A 20,793-nucleotide genomic window follows, 5' to 3' on the forward strand; every position below is an offset into this window, starting at 1 on the left:
GGGATACCATCCCATCAAGCCAATATCCCCAAAGGGCACCATCTCTCACAGCCAGATCGCATCGCCAAAGGCAGAAAAAAATCCCATAGGCACCATCCCGTTACCTTCCATTTCCTCACCAACATCCCTCTCAGCAGCTTGACAACCCTGGGCAGCTCAAATTGGGAACCCCCAACGGCTCTCTTCATTCCTCCACTGCCTACAGCTCCCCTATGCAAAAATAGAATCTATGCCAGCTTGGTTATAATGGTGGTGGGTATCAGAACTGTAGAGCAACATTCTAATACCCCACTGACCCCCACTCCCTTTCAGGTTAGGTCAGCAACTTTTGGCTCACATGAACCTCAGAAGCTGACCCATGATACCAGTCCTCAGGCAGATCCCTGACTTCCTGCTCTTTTTGAGCAATCCTACCCTCCCACTTCAGGAGACCTACTGCAGAAGATCTCAGAGACTCTGAGGGTAGGGTTAGGTCTCTTCTCCTTCACACATTGCCTGCTGAAATATCCTCCATACTCCTTCTCTGCACATACTGCCCACCATCATACCCTTTGTAGTCCTCTTCTGCACATGCTGTCGTGCTTTCTGGTTTCCTGCACATCATACCCACTAAAACAGTTCTTCAGTATTATGTCTGCTATCTTTCCCTATCCGGAACCCGGTATACTTTTGCTACATTTCAGACACTGCAGTTTTTCCAAAGCTCGGATATCCAGCGCACACACAAGAAAGCCAGTTCAGCAGAAATACAAGTTGCATCTCACTATTTTCTTCTTTGTTATCACTCAATATTGTGAATGAAACCCCTAGGGCATTGCCACCAAGCAGAAAAATAATTGGCAACTTTCCCTGACAATAGTGCATTATTTATCTAACGGTAGATCAGTTACAGAACTCTCTAGATAAGCGTTCTTTCCTTTGTTGTTTCCAGGTCTATAGAGCATTGTTTCCACATGTGTGACAGAATGGTCATCTACTTTTTCATTGCCGCCTCCTATGCACCATGGTGAGTATTAGAGAAGTAATACATTTGTATGTGTAATTGTAATCTATATGGTTATTGTCCTTACTGTGCTGAATTTGGTGTGTTTTTTGTGCATAAGAGGTTTTGCAACACAAATTCCATTGACTGGTCACTCCACCTAGAAATAATATTGTTGCAACATTTTCAAGATCTGTTGATCTTGCCTTTCTGCTTCCTTTAAACAGGCAAGCTGTCCAGAAAAAGTATCAGTCACAGGGGTTGGAACAAACCATATAATACACAGACCAGCTGCAAGTCTTTTTGGGGATGTCTCTACCAGCTTTCCACATCTAGAGAGTGATATGTGTTCCCATTCTTCTTTGTAAAATAGCTCAAGCTCCGTCAGATTGGATAGAGAGCGTTTGTGAACAGCAATTTTCAAGTCTTGCCACAGATTCTCAATTGGATTTAGGTCTTAACTTTGACTGGGCCATTCTAATACATGAATATGCTTTGATCTAAACCATTCCATTGTAGCTCTGGCTGTTTGTTTAGGGTCGTTGTCCTGCTGGGAGGTGAACCTCCGCCCCAGTCTCAAGTCTTTTGCAGACTCTAATGCCCTGTACACACGAACGGTTTTCCCGTAGGAATAAACTCTGAAGGTTTTTCTGACGGAGTTCCGCTGAAACTGTCTTGCATACACACGGTCACACCAAAGTCCGATCATTGAGAACACAGTGACGTACAACGGGACTAGTAAAAGGAAGTTCAATAGCCAGTAGCCAATAGCTTCCGTCTCGTACTTGCTTTAGAGCATGCGTTGTTTTTGGCCCGTTGGAACAGCATACAAGCAAGCGGTTTTCCTGATAGGAATTGGTTCCGTCAGAAATATTTAGAACATGTTCTATTTCTAGGTCCGTCAGAATAAAAAAAAAAAGTCTGATAATGCATACACACGGTCGGAATATACAGTGAAAAGCTTCCGTCGGACATTCTGCTCTTGTGTACACGGGATAACAGGTTTTCTTCTAAGATTGCCTGTATTTGGCTCCATCCATCTTCCCATCAACCCTGACCAGCTTCCCTGTCCCTGCTGAAGAAAAGCATCCCCACAACATGATGCTGCCACCACCATGTTTCACAGTTAGGATGGTGTGTTCGGGGTGATGTGCAGTGTTAGTTTCCTGCCACACATAGCGTTTTGCTTTTAGGCCAAAAAGTTCCATTTTGGTCTCCTCTGACCAGAGAACCTTCTTCCACATGTTTGCTGTGTCCCCCACATGGCTTCTCGCAAACTGGACTTATTATGAATTTCTTTCAACAATGGCTTTCTTCTTGCCACTCTGCCATAAAGCTCAGATTTGTGGAGTGCACGACTAATAGTTGTCCTGTAGACAGATTCTCCCACCTGAGCTGTGGATCTCTGCAGCTCCTCCAGAGTTACCATGGAATTCTTGGCTACTTCTCTGATGAATGTTCTTCTTGCCCGGCCTGTCGGGTTTAGGTGGACGGCCATGTCTTGGTAGGTTTGCAGTTGTGCCATACTCTTTCCATTTTCAGATGATGGATTGAACAGAGCTCCGTAAGATGTTGAAAGCTTGAGATATTTTTTTTATAACCTAACCCTGCTTTAAACTTCCCCACAAGTTTATCCCTGACCTGTCTGGTGTTTTCCTTGGCCTTCGTGATGCTGTTTGTTCACTAAGGTTCTCTAACAAACCTCTGAGGGCTTCACAGAAGACTCTTTACCATTTCAGTGATTTCTGAAGGCAATTTGTTCCACTAGATTTTAGTTAGGGGTATCGGCGTAAAAGGGGCTGAATACAAATGCACACCACTCTTTTCACATATTTATTTGTAAAAAAAAAAAAATGAAAACCATTTATCATTCTCCTTCCACTTCACAATTGTGTCTATCACATGAAATCCCAATAAAATACATTTATGTTTTTGGTTGTAACATGAAAAAATTTGGAAAATTTCAAGGGGTATGAATACTTTTTCAAGGCACTGTATGTGGTCGTTTTTTTCCTTTTGACCATTCTTCCACTTAAAGTGATTCTAAGGGAAAGAATAATAAAAAAAATAAAACATTTTATACTTGCCTGCTATGTGCAATGGTTTTATCACAGAGAAGCACCGATCCTCTTCTTTTTGGGTCCCCTGCTGACGCTTCTGGCTCCTCCCCCCACCAAGTGCTCCAATAGCTAGCTATGGGGTCACTCGAGCAGGCTTGTTACTGAGTCATCCTCTGTGTGTCAATTCACACACAGAACGTGGCTCTGCCCGGCCACCCGCTCTCTTCTCATTTGCTCACTGGCTACAATTGATAGCAGCAGGAGCCAATGGCTTCTGCCACTGTGTGAGCCATTGAGAAGAGAAAGACTCAAGAGAGCCGCTGCTCTCATGCACATCGCTGGATCGCTCAGGTATGTTTAAGGTGGGACTAGAAGGAGGAGGGGGGCTGCACCCTGAAGAGTTTTTACCCTGATGGATAGAATGCATTAAGGTAAAAAAAAATTGAGCCTTTAAGACCACTTTAAAATGTGTTGCTTCTTCGTTTTTAGAGGATTTGGTTAAAGATGAATTCCGGGTATGGTATATTTTGACATAGTTATATTGGTCCAACCCCCCCTGGGAGCTGGGAATCACTGAAGTAGACTTTGCTACTCCAGTGATCTACATTTTCTTCCAGGTCCCGTTCTGAGCTGGTGGCTCAATGTGAACACAGGAGGTCGGCTGCTTAGCACAGGCGCCATTCAGGTAATGTTTTGCTTTTTCTGAATGAATGTACTGTAAAGTTCTCTGCTTGGACAAGGTGGAGAGGCGGGGCAGTGATGTCACTTTTTTCACCTCATCCAATCAGAGAACGTTTTGCATTTATTCAAAGCATTCTCTGAAAGGCATCTGCACAGAACAGCCAACCTCCTGTGCATTAGGCATAGGACCGTGAAGCTAGTGGAGATCGCTGAAGTAGCAATGCCTGATTCAGCAATATCCAGCTTCCAGGGGCATCAGCCACGATACATACATAGTCACATTGCTCCAAGCTGGACCAAAGTATCTATGTAAAAATATACCGTACTTGAAATTCATCTTTAAAGTCCTCCACTCAGAAGACCACTGGTCAACATAAACTGAGCCGAGGCTCTATGGTAAGGTTAGTGAGAATGCCCTACATAGTTTGTTTCTACCCACTTTTACCAACCTATAATGAAGGTGTCACCTAGGTTGATGCAACAGGTTTTTTTTGCAATAGTCAGTAGCATGATTCCAGTAATTGTTTCAACTGTATCCAAGGGGGTATTCTTCCCACTGATTACCAATGTATGGAGCATTCTTCCCACTAACTACCAATGTAAGGGGCATTCTCCCCACTGACTACCAACATAAGGGGTATTCTTCCCACTGACTACCAATGTAAGGGACATTCTTCCCACTGACTACCAATGTAAGGGGCATTCTCCCCACTGACTACCAACGTAAAGGGTATTCTCCCCATTGACTACCAACGTAAGGGGTATTCTCCCCATTGACTACCAACGTAAGGGGTATTCTCCCCATTGACTACCAACGTAAGGGGTAGCAAATGTTTTGTAAATTAAGCGGTTTGTTTGTTTTTATTGTAATTATGTAGCACTTTGAGGTCTTTTGATGGAAAGTGCATTATAAATAAAATTTATTATTATTATTTATTATTATTATTCTCCCCATTGACTACCAAAGTAAGGGGTATTCCCCCCATTGACTACCAACGTAAGGGGTATTCTCCCCATTGACTACCAACGTAAGGGGCATTCTTCCCACTGACTACCAACGTAAGGGGCATTCTTCCCACTGACTACCAACGTAAGGGGCATTCTTCCCACTGACTACCAACGTAAGGGGCATTCTTCCCACTGACTACCAACGTAAGGGGCATTCTTCCCACTGACTACCAACGTAAGGGGCATTCTTCCCACTGACTACCAACGTAAGGGGCATTCTTCCCACTGACTACGAACGTAAGGGGCATTCTTCCCACTGACTACCAACGTAAGGGGCATTCTTCCCACTGACTACGAACGTAAGGGGCATTCTTCCCACTGACTATCAACGTAAGGGGCATTCTTCCCACTGACTACGAACGTAAGGGGCATTCTTCTCACTGACTACGAACGTAAGGGGCATTCTTCCCACTGACTACCAACGTAAGGGGCATTCTTCCCACTGACTACCAACGTAAGGGGCATTCTTCCCACTGACTACCAACGTAAGGGGCATTCTTCCCACTGACTACCAACGTAAGGGGCATTCTTCCCACTGACTACCAATGTAAGGAGCATCCTTCCCACTCACCATTATGTCATGGACTATTGCTCCCACTGACCCTAATGGATGAAAAAATGATACCATTTTTTTTTTTGTTTTACTAAAAATCCTATGGCAGTTTATGGTACAATACTTTAACAAACTGGACATTATCCAGTTTAGATCTGCTTTCAGAGTCAGAACATTCTTTTGGGATTACATCTCCCAGTTGACCTTGGAAAACTTTAGAGCAGCCATTCTCAACTAGGGTTCCTCCAGAGGTTTCCAGGGGTTCCTTGAGCTGTGACTGGGTGACCTCCCATTTGATGGTGCCTGAATAGTTTTGGGGAGCATTCTTCCCGTTCTGATCAAAATATATGGAAAGGCACTAAATCAATAAAACTATGTACAGTGCTCACATGCTATAATATGAAGAAACAAGCGTATATTAAAACAAATGTGAATAACATAAATAAAAAGTTTTTCATAAGTGTTCACCATATAGAAAAAAACAATCCATTGAAGAGTATGCGGCGAGTGCCAGATGAAAATACAAAAAGTGACTTCAAATAACGAGGCGAGTATAAGTTCAGTGCAAAAGTGAATCAAGGAAAGCACAATTCTAGGTGACAGTGCTGTAATAGTTCCAAATCTATTAATGCCGTATTGCTCATGCAGCCCAGTGTTTAATCCCAAAGAACGAGGGAAATCCACCAATATGTGCAATGGCCGCCCACCTTAGTAAGGAGAATATCAGGAAATGAATGAATTGCTGGTCTCCATATAATCTCTGTCAGTCCACCATGGCGACCAATTGGGTCACACATATAAAAGGCAATAAGACTTCTCATGATGTGATATCAAAGATTAAAACAAACCTAGAGATTTACAATTAAAAATTCTGACATCCAGTGCGGATCTGAGACACTGAAACATTCTGAACTTCCAGTCTCGGCCATGACCAAAAGTGATGTTGATACTACACCATGAGTTTTATTGCCTTTTATATGTGTGAGCCAATTGATCGCCTGGTGGATTGACGGAGATTATATGGAGAAAAGCGATTCATTTATTGCCTGATGTTCGCCTTACTAAGGTGAGTGGCCATCGCACATATTGGTGGATTTCACTGGTTCTTTGGGATTAAACACTGGGCTGCACGAGCAATACTCATTGCTCACTGGATTTGGAACTATTACAGCACTGTTACCTACAATTTTGCTTTCCTTGATTCACTTTTGTACTGAACTTATACTTGCCTCGTTATTTGAAGTCACTTTTTGTGTTTTCCTCTGGCACTCGCCGCGTACTCGTCACCGGATTGTGTTTTCTATATGGTGATCACTTATGAAAAACTTTTTATTTATGATATTCACATTTCTTTTAATATCCGCTTATTTATTCATACTATAGCACAGTGATTCTCAACTAGGGTTCCTCCAGAGGTTGCTAGGGGTTCCTTCAGCATTGGGCAATTTCTGCCTTTTGGATAAGTTCCCACCGACACCATTGATCTTTTTAGCTATCTGTAAGGAGGTAATTCTTCCCAATGACCACAAGTGTAAGGGCCGTTCTTCCCACTGACCATCACACTAATGTATCATGAGTTGTATATTTCAAATTTTTAGCAGGGGTTCCCTGAGACTGGAGAACTTTTTCAAGGGTTCCTCTGTGTTGGAATTGTTGAGAAAGGATGCTGTAGCATGTGAGCACTGTACATCGTTTTATTGATTTAGCGCCTTTCCATATATTGTGATCATTATTCCGTATGTATGTGGGGACACTACAAGAAATGGCAGCTTTATCTTTTTGAACACTTTTTTTTTTATTGTTTAGCTACTTTTAAGTAGTATCACCAATTTGTATAATATTTGTATTTTTTATTTCACATGGTTTTCAAGCACAGAGTAGCACACGAGTTCTCTCACTTTCAGATTCTTCCCGTTAACCACCAATGTAAAGGAGTATTTTACCCACTGACCTCCAATTAATTGGGTTTAGTAAGGATTCCTCGAGGCCTGACATTTTTTTAAGGGTTTCTCTGGAACAAAAACATTGAGAGAGGTTGATTTAGAGGATCCACAGAAAAGTTTCACAATGTGATTTGCAAAGCCTGGTTTGAGGGGAGGAGGCCATCTACAACCCCCAATATGTAAGTAATAGGTGTGCTGAAAGTGTTTTTTTTTTTTTTTCTAGGTTAAACCTACGTGAACTTGGTCCTTTGGCTTCTCATATGAGGTGGTTTATCTGGTTAATGGCAGCAGGTGGAACTATTTATGTGTTTTTGTACCATGAAAGGTAAGACTATTTTTGTTTTACTTCATATATATATATATATATATATATATATATATATATATATATATATATATATATATATATATATATAGATATATATATATATATATATATATATATAATATATACACATAATTACCATGTTAACAATGCTTAATATGAATCAAATAGAAAACAAGAGAATCCCTCCCCAACTTGCCCTTTATCATCACGTTTGTCCTCTGCCAAACCAAACTTTTTTTGGCTCTACTTACTGACCTCTTCATAGGTGTAAATGGTGAACTTTGCTACCAGTTTGAGCTACTGAGATACGTTAACTGTCAGTGTATCATCAATTATGAGTGGACACTGACTTTAAATCAGGATTCTTGTTTAAACAATAAACTTTCTTGGAATTCCTAAATTCAGAGCTATTCGGATCTTCCAGGACTTGTTCACAACACCACGCACATGATGGTACTGCACAGTAACACCTTATAACCTTAATAAAGCACATTAATAACCTTATTTATATGTGTTGTGGAGCATTACCAATAATTAACTGCATCCCAACATTTCTATACAATAAGCCGCACCACAACACACGGGTGCGCTTGTATGATTATGGCTAAAATAAACGCTATATGGCCAAAGGGTGTGGACATCTGACCTCTGTACTTTGTCCAGATGTATGTGGATACCCCTCCAAATTGAGTAGTTCCAGTGAGGGATATTGTTAATGCTAAAGCATGCAAATACATTTTATTTGTGCTTCCAACCTTATGGCTACAATTTGAAGAAGGTCCTTTTCTTTTTGAACATGACTGTGCCCCTGTGTACCTAGCCAGCTCCATAAAGACATGGTTTGAGTTTGGTTGTATGGAGGAAATCGAGAGACCTGCACAGAGCCCTGACCTCACCTGTATTGAGCACCTTGACATTCTTTGGACCTTGGGCCAGACGTTCTCTAAATGAAGTACTAACTCTCTTGCCAGTTCCAACCAGTCAGCTTCTTCCATTCAGGTTTCTGCTTCAGTTTAGCATTAAGCTGACCATATACTGTATGTGACAAATTGAAACTTTAACCACTTTTGACCATGTCAGTTTGCTGGCATTCAATTCCTAAGGGATTGGATGTGGAAATTACTTGTTTCCCACATGGTGTTGAAATTAAAATGGCCTTGATTAAACCCGGCAAAAAAGATCCAATTGCCTCTTGATGACATTGATGTCGTCTTTTCTGCTTCCAATCCATTTTTTCTGGACTTGTACTGAAAGTGTCATATTAAAGCCCAGCTCAAATTCTGGTGGTTGATCACATTTGTGGGTACTTCGTTTTAGGCAACCACTTTGATTTGTATGTTCGATTTCTGGGTAATCAAAAGTGGTTGAAAGAGGCAAAAAGTCACCCATGTGTATTCCCAACTTTAGAAGGATAGGGTCGTCTTGATTGTTAGAAGAAATGCAGACTATTCTCTTTATAGACAGTGCTGCCTATGAGGACTTGAATATGATATATCAAAACTGTGGTGGCATTGGCTGTTGTTTGCACGTGAATCAATGACAGCATATCTTGTTGTTTCAGGTATAAAATAGTTGAATTGCTCTTCTATCTTGCAATGGGATTTTCTCCTGCTCTAGTAGTGACATCAATGGTAAGAATCCATCATGACTAAACTTGAATTTGTATTGCCACTCCTAAATGTTTTATGTGTTTCTTTTTCAACTCCGAGCAGATGTAAAAAATAGAGTGCAGTGCAGTTATGTTTGTATTAAAAATGTCATCAAATATTTGATTTTGAAAATGGACAGGCTGATTGGAGGGGAGAGCACAGTGTGTTTCTTTTCCGTCAGTGTCCAATCACAGGCTGGGGGCAGAGAAGTGGCCTAGCTGTATTGCTTATCTGCAAAAGAGAAAAGTCAAGTTACCCAGCTTGCTGTCTGGAGGAGCTATGTCAATTTTGGAAATCAATGCACAAAAATAGACTTTTTTGGCAAGTCTCACAGCTCTCATATATGCCTTTCAATTGTGTATTTAGTGCTTTGCCCGGTGTTTTTTTTTTTTTTTTAAGTGTTTATCTGGGCCAAATAGAGAGACTCGGTTGATCCCTTCAGAAATCCAGTGAGCTCATGATCTGTACACATGTCTCTTGTACTGTAACCCCCAAATGATCAGTTCTGTCCAGTTTACCCTATTTGGACTACAGAACTGTAATAAATAATATATATGTCCTTGGTTTTAAGACCAGCTTATAAACAGCATAACATTTTTGTGGTCACATTGCCTTACTACTGTAGCAGCCTCACCATTGCCATCGAGGCAGCAGCCTCACCATTGCCATCGAGGCAGCAGCCTCACCATTGCCATCGAGGCAGCAGCCTCACCATTGCCATCGAGGCAGCAGCCTCACCATTGCCATCGAGGCAGCAGGCTCACCATTGCCATCGAGGCAGCAGGCTCACCATTGCCATCATTGTAGCCTGATTAATGCCTATCTGCTGCCTAGAGGGGACAGGGAGGGGGGCAGGATGAGCGCCGACAGACATACAGCGAGAATCTCCTACGATAGACAGGACAGTGGTCCAATGGCGGCCCAGGAGATGGGACTTCCTATTACAGAGGCTGCCAAGTAAACAGGATATTCTCACTGTATGTAATCTGATGGCGCTCGTCCCGCCCCTTCCTGTCCCCTCCAAGGCAGCTAAAACCGAAGTATTGGCATATAACACACACACGCTATTTGCACCCGATTTTCAGGGTGAAAAGGTGCGTGTAATACGCCATTAGATACAGTAGTTAACAGGTTCTCTATAAAGCACACATATAGGAAACTATAGCTTATAGCAGCATCTTTCTATATAAAGTTCTATGTGGTAAGAGATGCCTGGGCCCTTTCTTGAGAAATGGGACATGAAACGGGAACCAGGACCCATGACTATGAGTCATGAAAGCAGATGGCATAATTAATGATATAATAAAATAATTGAGAAGCTGGTCCATCAGGGGCGCTACCCCCCTAGTTTGCATGCATGCGGGTATACATGTTGTGGCGCCGGACTCCTTTGTTTGTATGTTTTTTTTTAAAGTCACACAATTAGAGCCTGAGGCTCTGATTGGCTTGAAAAAGGTTGGGCTCCATCCACTTGTGACAATAGTGAATCAATATTCCCTATTGTCTTCCGGCTTCTCCTTCTCCGGCTTCTTCTTCTCCTGATTGCGGGGGGACTGTGCAGTAAAGGGGTGATTGCGGTGGGACCGTGCAGTTGAGGGGTGATTGCGGTGGGACCGTGCAGTGGAGGGGTGAGTGCGGGAGGGCCGTGCAGTGGAGGGCTGATTGCAGGGGGACCATGCAGTGGAGGGCTAATTGCAGGGGGACCGTGCAGTGGAGGGCTGATTGCAGGGGGACCGTGCAGTGGAGGGCTGTGTTCAGGGGGACTGTGCAGTGGAGGACTGTGTGCAGGGGGTCCGTGCAGTGGAGGGGTGAGTGCGGCGGGACCGTGCAGTGGAGGGGTGAGTGCAGGGGGGCCATGCAGTGGAGGGGTGAGTGCGAGGAGACCGTGCAGTGGAGGGGTGATTGCGGGGGGACCGTGCAGTTGAGGGGTGAGTGCAGGGGGACCGTGCCATGGAGGACTGAGTGGATGGGGTGATTGCAGGGGGACTGTGCAGGGAAGGGGGTGATTGCGGGGGGGAGGGGCATGCCATGGAGGGGTGAGTGCTGTGGGGGGGTGAGTATGGACCTTTTGTTTTTCCTTCTCCCCCCCCCCAAAGAAAAGTTTAGTACTAGCCGCCACTGCTCCCAGTGCAAGAAAAGGCAAAAAGTCTTGTTCCCTATCATGCCCGTTCACACCAAGTCTGTGCTGGTATATATAATAGACCAAAAGGGGCCAATTATGAGAAGTGCGCTGTTAAGATTTTAGTATTTTCATAAATGAACAAAGTTTGTTGTAAATTAAAAGGAAAACAATAATATTTTATTGATGTGTATTACTTTCTCAAAGTCAAATTTGCTATGCCTTCCTTACACAGAACAACACAGAAGGCTTACAAGAACTGGCTTGGGGAGGCCTCATCTACTGCATGGGCGTTGTCTTTTTCAAGAGCGACGGAATCATCCCCTTCGCGCATGCCATCTGGCACCTCTTCGTTGCCCTTGCAGCTGCCGTGCATTATTACGCCATCTGGAAGTACCTGTACAAAAGTTCGTCTTCAGATTTGATCCGACACTTATGACGAAATGGTGCAGAGAAGAAACGCTATCAGTATTACTTGACATGAAAAAAAGAATGTATAAGGCAAGGGTGGTATTGTGTTATAACAGGAAATAATGCACTGATGTATCTGGTTCTCTACAACATACTGTGAAAAAGATGTGAATCTGAATAGCAGTTAGAATCGAGACATATTCCTCAGCCAATATTGTGCCCCTAGCTGGCCTGTTCTAAGGCTCTTAAGCTCGGTATCGGCCGTTATGTACTCAGCTACCATTTAGGAGGGAGTTCTGTAACGTATAATGGAATAGAAGTGTTGGCCATTGCTACCAGTCAGTTTCCAGCTCTTTTTTTTTTTTTTTTTTTTCTTTAGAGCAATTCCAACCAAAATGGATATATCCGTTGGTAGCGGCAGGTAAATCCAATGACACATTGGCTATTGCCATTTGAGGGCTAAGTCTGCCTCCTTGCTTTGGTCATTACAGAGCCTTGTTAGGAGGGGGTCTTGTTCTTCCTGCTGCACCTCTGCAATTTAATATGTGCATAAATATAAGCTGGATGAAGCTTGGAATTTAGGCTCAGCTGTCTTGCCACTGGAGCCCTTGGGAGATGAGAAGCCGCTGTGTGAATCCTATAACCCTTACCCACCAGACAGTGCCAAGCAACCCATACCAGGGTTGCTTGGTCTTAATGGACTCTGATTGGTTGCTGTGGTCCACACCTTTGCTTTCCCTTTCTTGCGGTTTTACAGAACCCGCCCTGGAAGAGCCGGTCCAGCTGAGTTCTATCATCCGGCTTACCTAATGTTTACAATGCAGGAGATTCTTTTTTTATCAGCCGTTTGAGTATACTTTTTAAACACAGATGTATTTCTTTACAAAGGCAAATTCGAGCATTTCAACGTTTAAAATGCCAAGATTTAAAAATAAAATGAGGGTATTTTCTTTCCTCTGTTTCTACAAGCACTTAGAAAGTAAAAACTATATATTATATCAAATACATACATTCCAAACGCTAATTTGCGTATGCTTGAAAAAAGAGAGGGAGGCTTTCTTGCGCAGTGGTAAAACGAAGGAAAATGTTATGGACACCGACCAACTTGGGGGTGTTCGCGCCAATCATGGAAACATTGAAGGCTGTATAAATACTGTAAAAATGTATTGAATGTTGGTACTGCAACAGCTGAGTATTTACACCACTGAAGTAATGTGTTAGACGAGTTTGGTAAATGGCAGAGGTGCTTAAATCAGTACATCCTGGAATTTTAAAAAGGACCTGCCACGGTGGGAATACGGGAGTAGCTGTTGCCAAATTGTTTTTGGAGGTGCAAGCTCCTGGAAATGATCCTGATACCAAACACAGATTAAGACTAAGGCCTTGGAGCATCCACTTTGAAAAGCAAGTCAACTGCTATAGACGATTTCCTTTTTTTTTTTTTTTTTTATGGTGCTAAGAACATACGGAATAACGTACTAGAGCATCAAAGGGATTCTTGAAAAACACCAGGGTTGTGATTTTGGGTTCCTAAGCGCGGTAGGGGCCTTAACCAATTCTTCCACAAAATAATCCTACAAAAAGTAACCAGCATGTTGGATGTAACCAATATCCCCTGGATTAAAACTGCACCAATACTGTAAAATATTAAAGTGCCTTAGTTAAAAAGTCTTAAGCGCTTTGGACCTTTAACTGGGCTCTCTGGCCTGTGATTGGTCCAAAATGCATCAGTAGTCTCTGGCATTTTTTGGGGCTAAGATTTATTCCAGAGAGGATATATACCTTCTAATATGCTTTTTTGCCCAGTGAGCAGGCGAGTGTAGGGTACACCTTTGAGTTTATTAAAGGCAGCAGGAACATATGCACATGGATTGCTATTGTGACCCAGGCTCCATGCTTCAGGGGGCCCGTGCAGCCCCCTGTACATCTGGATAGGATGCAGGAGGAAAACTGGGTGGGGGATCGGTTCCTCTATATGCCGCCCCTCCTATCCACCTCATGCTGTGATCGGGTTCTTATGTATTCCCTGCCCCCCCCTTCCCCCCAGTGTATGGGCAAGTAAATATGTCATTTACCGGCCCCTTTCTTGTCTTAATGAATAGAGTCAGTGATCCGTACTGATCAATGTCTCTGTTTATTCATAACTAAGTTTACTTACTATGCTTCAGTTTGTGAATGAACAGGAAGCTCTGTACAGAGCTCTTCCTGTCCATGCATTCTGTGCTCCTGGGACTGCAGAGATGGAGATTGAGGCATGTGTCCTCAATCTCTTTTCTCTGTCTCAAAGGTGAAACATCAGAGGCCTGTTTAGACCCATGATATTTCACCAAAGCCCCCCAATGAGCTCCTAAAAAATTGTAAAAAAATTCTAAAAAATAAAATTGTAAATAAATTAAATAAAATGGTAAAAAAATAATAAATAATAAAATAACAAAAATAAAAAACTGACACCAGTGGTGGAATTACTAAGATTGCACTTGTGACTGGGCCCTGGCATTCTGCCATCGTGGAGGGGCCCCGGCCGATGGTCAGGGGTGGCCTTAATGGTTTCTTGTACTGGAGCCCTGAGGGTTCTATTTACGCCATTTAAAGGCAGCCATCTTGAACATGAATAAGCCAATGTGTGGAATAGAGCAGGGCAAGGGTTCAGGTGGGTAGTATTTTTTTTAAGAAGCCACGCTTAAGAACACAAGGCATGACCTCAGACTAACAGGGCAAGTTTGAACAGTATTATTTTACTAAAAGAGTAGTGGATGCCGAAACGGTCCTCTAGAGTTGGTCAGCCAATCGGCAATAAGGCCCCTTTCACATTTGTACGACTTGGGACTGCAAAGTCGCATGACAAGTTGTACCCCATTATTTCCAATGAGTACCATTTATATCTGTCCGACTTCAAGTCGCACCTGCACTACTTTGGCCCGACTTTAATGCAAATTGAGGTCCATAAACCTCAAGTTCGCACAGGCATTCCCTGAAATCGCAGAAAAATCGTGGCCATAAAATTGTGGTAAAATTAACGGCAAAATCGCACGACTTTCAAGTTGCGGCAGTGTGAAAGGGGTCTAAATGAATTTAAGCATGCTTTTATGGAGAGAAAAGCAGTTCAGATACCAATAAAAACCTATGTGGACAATGGGGCCCAATGCTAGTTTTTCTAAGTACAACGCTTACCTAACTTATTAAAAACATTTAATCTGAAAATAAAAAATATATCCTGGACTTCAAAATGATCCAAAAAAAAATACAGGACCTATATTCAATTTACATGTCCAGGAAGGAACAAGGTGGAACTATGGGCCCAAAAAAGTTTGACTAGCTTAATTCAAGTAATAAAATATATCTATTATTTAAAAACCTCTAAATCCATTTAAAATTTCAAAGTTCAAGTTCCTTTTTCATAGTGTGAACAGCATTACCTACATTGATCACTCAAATTTATAGTAAGTGGAATCCATACACAATTACACAAATTATGTTCTAGTGTAAAGAGCCTGACTCCTTGCATGCTGCTGACTGCAATTCAACATTGATAGTGCCAAAGTGCTATGACCGCTCTGAATTATCTGCTGGTCATTTGACTTAATGTTAGCAGTCTCATTCCTCCCCAGCCAAGCTGCTAGCTCCAAGGTGTTCTCTGTAGTAAAGATATTGTCCAAGAAAGTGCAACCTGCTGGTTTTGTGGACATCTGACATCTTCATCATGTGGACAAAAGTATGGACACTCCTCCAAACTATTGAGTTTAGGTGTTTCCATTGAAGGGTACTGTTATTTTATGAGCTTACTAAGACATTTGTAAGCCTTGTGTCAACAGTTTGGGAAAGGCCATTTCTGTTTCAGCATGGCTGTGCACAAAGCCACCCTATAGACTTAATTTGATGAGTTTTGGTGTGGAGGAAGTCAAGTGGCCTGCGTAAAGCTCTGACCCCAACCCTATAGAACACCTTTGGGATGAATTGTTAGCCAGGTCTTCTCATGCAACATCAGTTCCCGACCTCTTAAAGGGCACAAATTCCTACAGACATACTTTAAAATCTTGTGGAAAGCCTTCACGGGAGAGTAGAAGCTGACACGAGGAGCTGGGATGGGTGTGGGAGGGGGGTTGGTGGTGGCAATTACATATTAAGGCCTATGGCTTTGGAATGAATGTCCAATTTGCTCATATAGGAGTTATGGCCAGTTGTCTACAAACTGTATGTTATACTAATTTCAAATGGATCATGAATATTTGAACGTGATCATAATGCAAGGTCCTTTTTAAAGCTAACAGTATTGTTTAGTTCCTTCTGGATTGTCCGAGAACTGATATAGGAACCTCTGCTACTTATAACTAGTATTAAATCTAGAAAGCTCTGCAAGTGGTTAAGGCAGGATGACATTAGGAGACCTTGTTTTTAAAATGTACGTACTGTTTTCGTGTTGTGTAATTAAGTATCAATGTACATCGTTAGCATTCAAACTCATCAACCAGAGGTTCTTGACCTATAAATCGGGGACCCACAAACTTGGGCCCTTGCTGTGATTTAACAGTTGGTATGCTAATGCCCAATCATGATATCATGTAATGTATCTTTGTATGTCACAAATATCCATCATCACTTCATTTGTTAAAGGGTTACAAAATCCAAGTACTTACATTAAAGAAGAGTCCAGGTGAGACTCCTTGGCTTTCATGCTAATCTTCCAGCTTCAGTACTATACCAGTACTCAAACTCATTATTAGAGAAATGAAAGCCATGGGTTATTGTAACCAGAGGATTTCAATGTATCCATAAACCCGTGGGTTTACACCTGTTTCAAGGGGCGGATTAAATGAAAGCCAGGAGAACTGCAATTGTAAAGAAACCTTCCATTTTTAGTTATTTCTTTGTAAATCTCTGATAAAACTTTGGTCCCCAATGAGTGCGGTTAAGAATCCTTTTCATTAATGAACTTACCTTTTCCCACCAATGGCGTTGAGTCATCAGCATCGGACCTGCTAGCATTTTGAGATTCCTACATTCTTTAAGGATCTTAACATGGCTTTCAAGTGTCTTATATTAAGATAAACACCTGACATGTTTTGTTCTTTTTTTCGCACAATTATACTGTCTGAAAACATGTTGCCTTGTCCAATTTATTTTCCTGTAGCCACAGCTAGTTTGTCCTTTATGTGTTTTGTTATAGGCTTGCATTGTTGTTTTATTGGTTGATTTTTGGCACTTACACTGTAAACATAAAATTTGAGCTGAAGGGTTGAGTAATTTGCAGAAGTAGCTTCTTAAATTAAATAAGTACTGTGTTCGCAAAATTCTGCGTCCATACTGGCAACAAAACCATTGTATGTGGTATCTCCTTGCTTCTAGTAGGATTTTTTTTTTAATCTGAGCCAGGGAAAAAACTCATCCAATAGGATCATCCCCTTTTTTCTTTTGTATGCTTGTTGTAGACCAAAAAAATTCTGAGGGTGTCATCCTGAATATTGTGAGGTTGTCCACTATACCAGAGAGAATTGTAATTTCCCAGGAGAAGGTGGCCTATTTTATGACTTTACATTATGTTTACATATATCAGGCAGGTTTTTCGAAACATTGACTATACATTCATATTCAGTCCCTCAATTATTGTGGCTTTATGCGGCCTCCAAAATTGCATGTCGTAGCATTATCTGTTTTGGCAGGTTAGTCCTGATTGAAGCTTTTGTTGGGGAACTTTCCCAGTTATGAGCAAATTGTAGTGGAGTTTGAAAGTATAAGGCCTGAGTTTACCCGTGTGGTCATGATTGCCTAAAAATGAGGGAGAAATTAATACTTCCAGTGTCCACTCTGAGGATAAAGGGAAGTGTGAAGATGGCTTCCCCATCTTAATGCATGGATGACAGGTAAACATTAATCATATATAACATGCGCCTTCATGCTCTTGCAAACCATTTGGCAACCAGCAACGCAGTGCGTGTGCCTCCAAGGTGTGCCACAGGTCTTAGGGTGAGCATAATTTGAGGATGACATGCAAAGGTGTACCCAGGTTTGGGGAAGCCAGGGTGCTATAAGTCTACTTTCAGGAGTGTTCAAGCCATCTGTTCTAACAGTATGCAAACAGGGTTTAGTTATGTAAATCTTCAATTAAAGTGAACCTGCCTTGGGAAAAAAAGTAAAAATGAATAGAACTTTAAGAGCAGCTTTCTCAGGAAGGCTGCAATGCACCCTTCCAATTCAACCACACCAAACCTGGGCGTAACATGCATGCCATTCTTAAGGTGATTCTAAAGGCTGAAGGTTTTTTACCCTAATGCAGCCTTCATTGTGCTGCCCCCCAACACACACATATATATTTGAACCCGATCTCTATCCAGAGATGTGTAAGAGAGCAGCCTTTCTCTCTGCTCTCTTTCTCCTTACTGGACAGAGAGGCAGTGAGAGCCATTGGCTCCTACTGCTTTCAATCACAGCCAATAAGGAGAGAGCAGGGGACAGGGTCTAGCTGTGCTGTGTGTCAACAGACACACAGAGCCTACTCGGGAGCAAGCACACACAAATGTCCCCATAGCAAGCAGCTTGCTATGGTGGGCACTTGAGGGGGGGCAGGAACACTGGCCATTGCACAGAGGTGGTAAGCATAACATGTTTTTATTTTTAAAAAAATGTATATATAGCAATTTGTAGCTTTACCATCACTTTAAGTTGTGCTTAACCTTAGACCTATGGCACTGCCCCACAGCGCAGTGCACACACCTTCGATGTACATGGCTGATGCACATGCATTACATCATTTGATGCCATTGATTTACCAGAGGTCCTACTCATAGGTGAAGTTGAAGACAGATTATGTATGGGTTTGCTTCCATGAGAGCTAAAGTAACTTGAAGGAACCATGTGGTTGCTGCTTTCAGGGAGCTAAAATTGTCCCATATTTTAAACTTCCCAGACCAAATCAATTTGTGTCCCAGTGACAAAAATAAACCCACATTAAAACATTTTGTAATTTTTTTTTCTTTAATTGGCAACTTTATTCACAGCCATCCTACCTACATTCACAGAAGGGAAGACAGCTCGGTTCCTGAAATGTGGGAGTAGCAAATGTTCCACAGACCTAAACCGATGCTTTCAAGCCACTTTCTGGAGAATATGCAAATTGAGAACATGCCCTTTCATTGTGCACATTAACACTAACGCAAGGGGCTCCAATTTTTTGCTGCATCAACCGCAACCATTCTGCCTCTATGACCAGCATTATAAAAGCGTCTAAATGTAATTTCCTTAAAAGTTTACACCATTCCCTTTAGACTTTTTTTAAGTTATAGGGAATGTTGTGAGCATAAAGCTTGGCTCATTGTATCTTTCATACATAGACTGTAGGCTCATTGTATCTTTCATATGTAGACTGTAGTGGTGGGACCCACCTTCACTCTGGCCTTACACTCTCTTCGTCTAGTCTATCGCAGTAAACGTCAATGAAGAATCCTTGTTGATGGTGGCTAAAGCTAAAAACTCCAGATAGGATATTGCCACTGGGGTCCCTGAGAGGTGTAAGAAGTTGGTAAGTGAGCTAAAAAACAGATATCAGTTTTAGGTGGACTGACCCTTTAAAACCAATTATACCTCCGTTCTACAACAGTGTTTTTGTACTTTTGTGACTGCTTTTAAACAATTCCGAGTATTTTGCTGCTTCTGTTTGTATACTTTTTTTTTTTTTTTTCCCCAATGTGATTCCAGTTTCTACAAATCCATTTATTATTCAAATACTGTTCTAACCACTAAACTGCGTGTAACTGCTCACTGTGTTTGTAACTATTGTAGCCCTTTTTCCTCTGCAAAAGTATTAACATAATATGCTCTGAAATGAAACTTTTTTTTTTTTTTTTCTGTATACATTTTTTAATCTGTCATCTTCATACATTTGAGTGTAAAAATAAATGATTATCTTACTATAACAGATTGTTGTCTTCTCTTTTAAACTAAACTAAACAGGAATGTTTTTTATGGTATTCAAATGAAAAGGTGATGTAACATTGTAAAGGGGGACTATAATCGCTAGACATGTGCACTGCCGAATAATTTGTTCGTTTTCGTTAATTCTTATAAATTCATAACTTCAGAAAAATTCTACTTTGTTATGTTCAATTCGTTTAGATGCGGTATTCATAAATCAGAAAATTTGGAAATCCGGAAATTGGAAAATCCGCAAATTTGAAAATCCGAAATGTATCGAACTAACTAATAACTAACTATTAAATTATAGGTATTAGAATTTCCTTTCAAATTTGGCTGTTGGTGAACGTAAGTTATAAATTATCCAAAATAACAAATGCCACATCTAAATTAATGGAACGTAACAAATTAATAATAATAAAACGTTTTCATTATTATTAATTCAATATGTTCTATTCGTTTAGATGCGACATTCGTTATTTTGGATAATTCGTAACTTTGGATAAATTCGTATTCGTTATGTTCACAGCCAAATTTGAAAGGAAACTCCAATACCTATAATTCAATAGTTAGTAATAGTTATTATTAGTTAGAGTTATTATTTCAGATTCTTGGGTGTTCTAATTATCAGATTTTCTTTCTTATTTTCAAATTTTCACATTTTCGAATTTACGAATTTTCGTAAAAATGTGTTAAATGGGTTTTCGTTAATTAAAATATTTCCAAGTAAACGAATTTCAAAATTTCGGCAAAAAACAAGATCAGAACAAAACGAATTGCACATGTCTAATAATCAACTTGTGCCAAACCTGTGGCCCTTTGGTGCTGGTTGTCTGGCCCTTGGACCCCAGCAGTTTGTAGTGGGTCTTGATAAACAAAACAAAAAATTATTGCGCAGGTATTACGGACTAAATATAAAAGTGCAAGCTGCTGGCAACAACACAACAGGACCAATCGTGATAAATGTGAAACAATAAAAAAAATGTTGCCGCGCTAAACATAGATATTGAATAAACAAGTGTCCATAAAGTGTGAACTAGTGCTGATCTAATTAGTACCGATGAATTCCTTGATGAACATCCAGTAACAATCAGTATAATTGATGTGCGTTTAGATCACCCAAGTGCACCCCCACTGATATCGATATAAAATGC

General features: G+C 41.3%; 1 protein-coding gene across 3 annotated transcripts in view; it reads left to right on the top strand.

Annotated features, from left to right (window-relative positions):
• The window catches only part of MMD (monocyte to macrophage differentiation associated), a 217,964-nt gene extending 198,323 nt beyond the window's left edge, over positions 1 to 19,641 (top strand). For all 3 annotated transcript variants that reach the window (XM_077458940.1, XM_077458941.1, XM_077458942.1), the window contains 4 exons: positions 932 to 1,006; positions 7,451 to 7,552; positions 9,117 to 9,186; positions 11,559 to 19,641. In XM_077458940.1, the coding sequence (XP_077315066.1) occupies positions 932 to 1,006; positions 7,451 to 7,552; positions 9,117 to 9,186; positions 11,559 to 11,762 (451 nt within the window). In that variant the 3' untranslated portion in view covers positions 11,763 to 19,641. The remainder of the gene's footprint in view (positions 1 to 931; positions 1,007 to 7,450; positions 7,553 to 9,116; positions 9,187 to 11,558) is intronic.
• The last annotated feature ends 1,152 nt before the right edge of the window (positions 19,642 to 20,793 follow it).

This window comes from Lithobates pipiens, unplaced genomic scaffold, assembly GCF_037356315.1.
Source record: "Lithobates pipiens isolate NorthernLeopardFrog02 unplaced genomic scaffold, aLitPip1_a1.2 Scaffold_28, whole genome shotgun sequence".
NCBI classification, from domain to species: domain Eukaryota; kingdom Metazoa; phylum Chordata; class Amphibia; order Anura; family Ranidae; genus Lithobates; species Lithobates pipiens.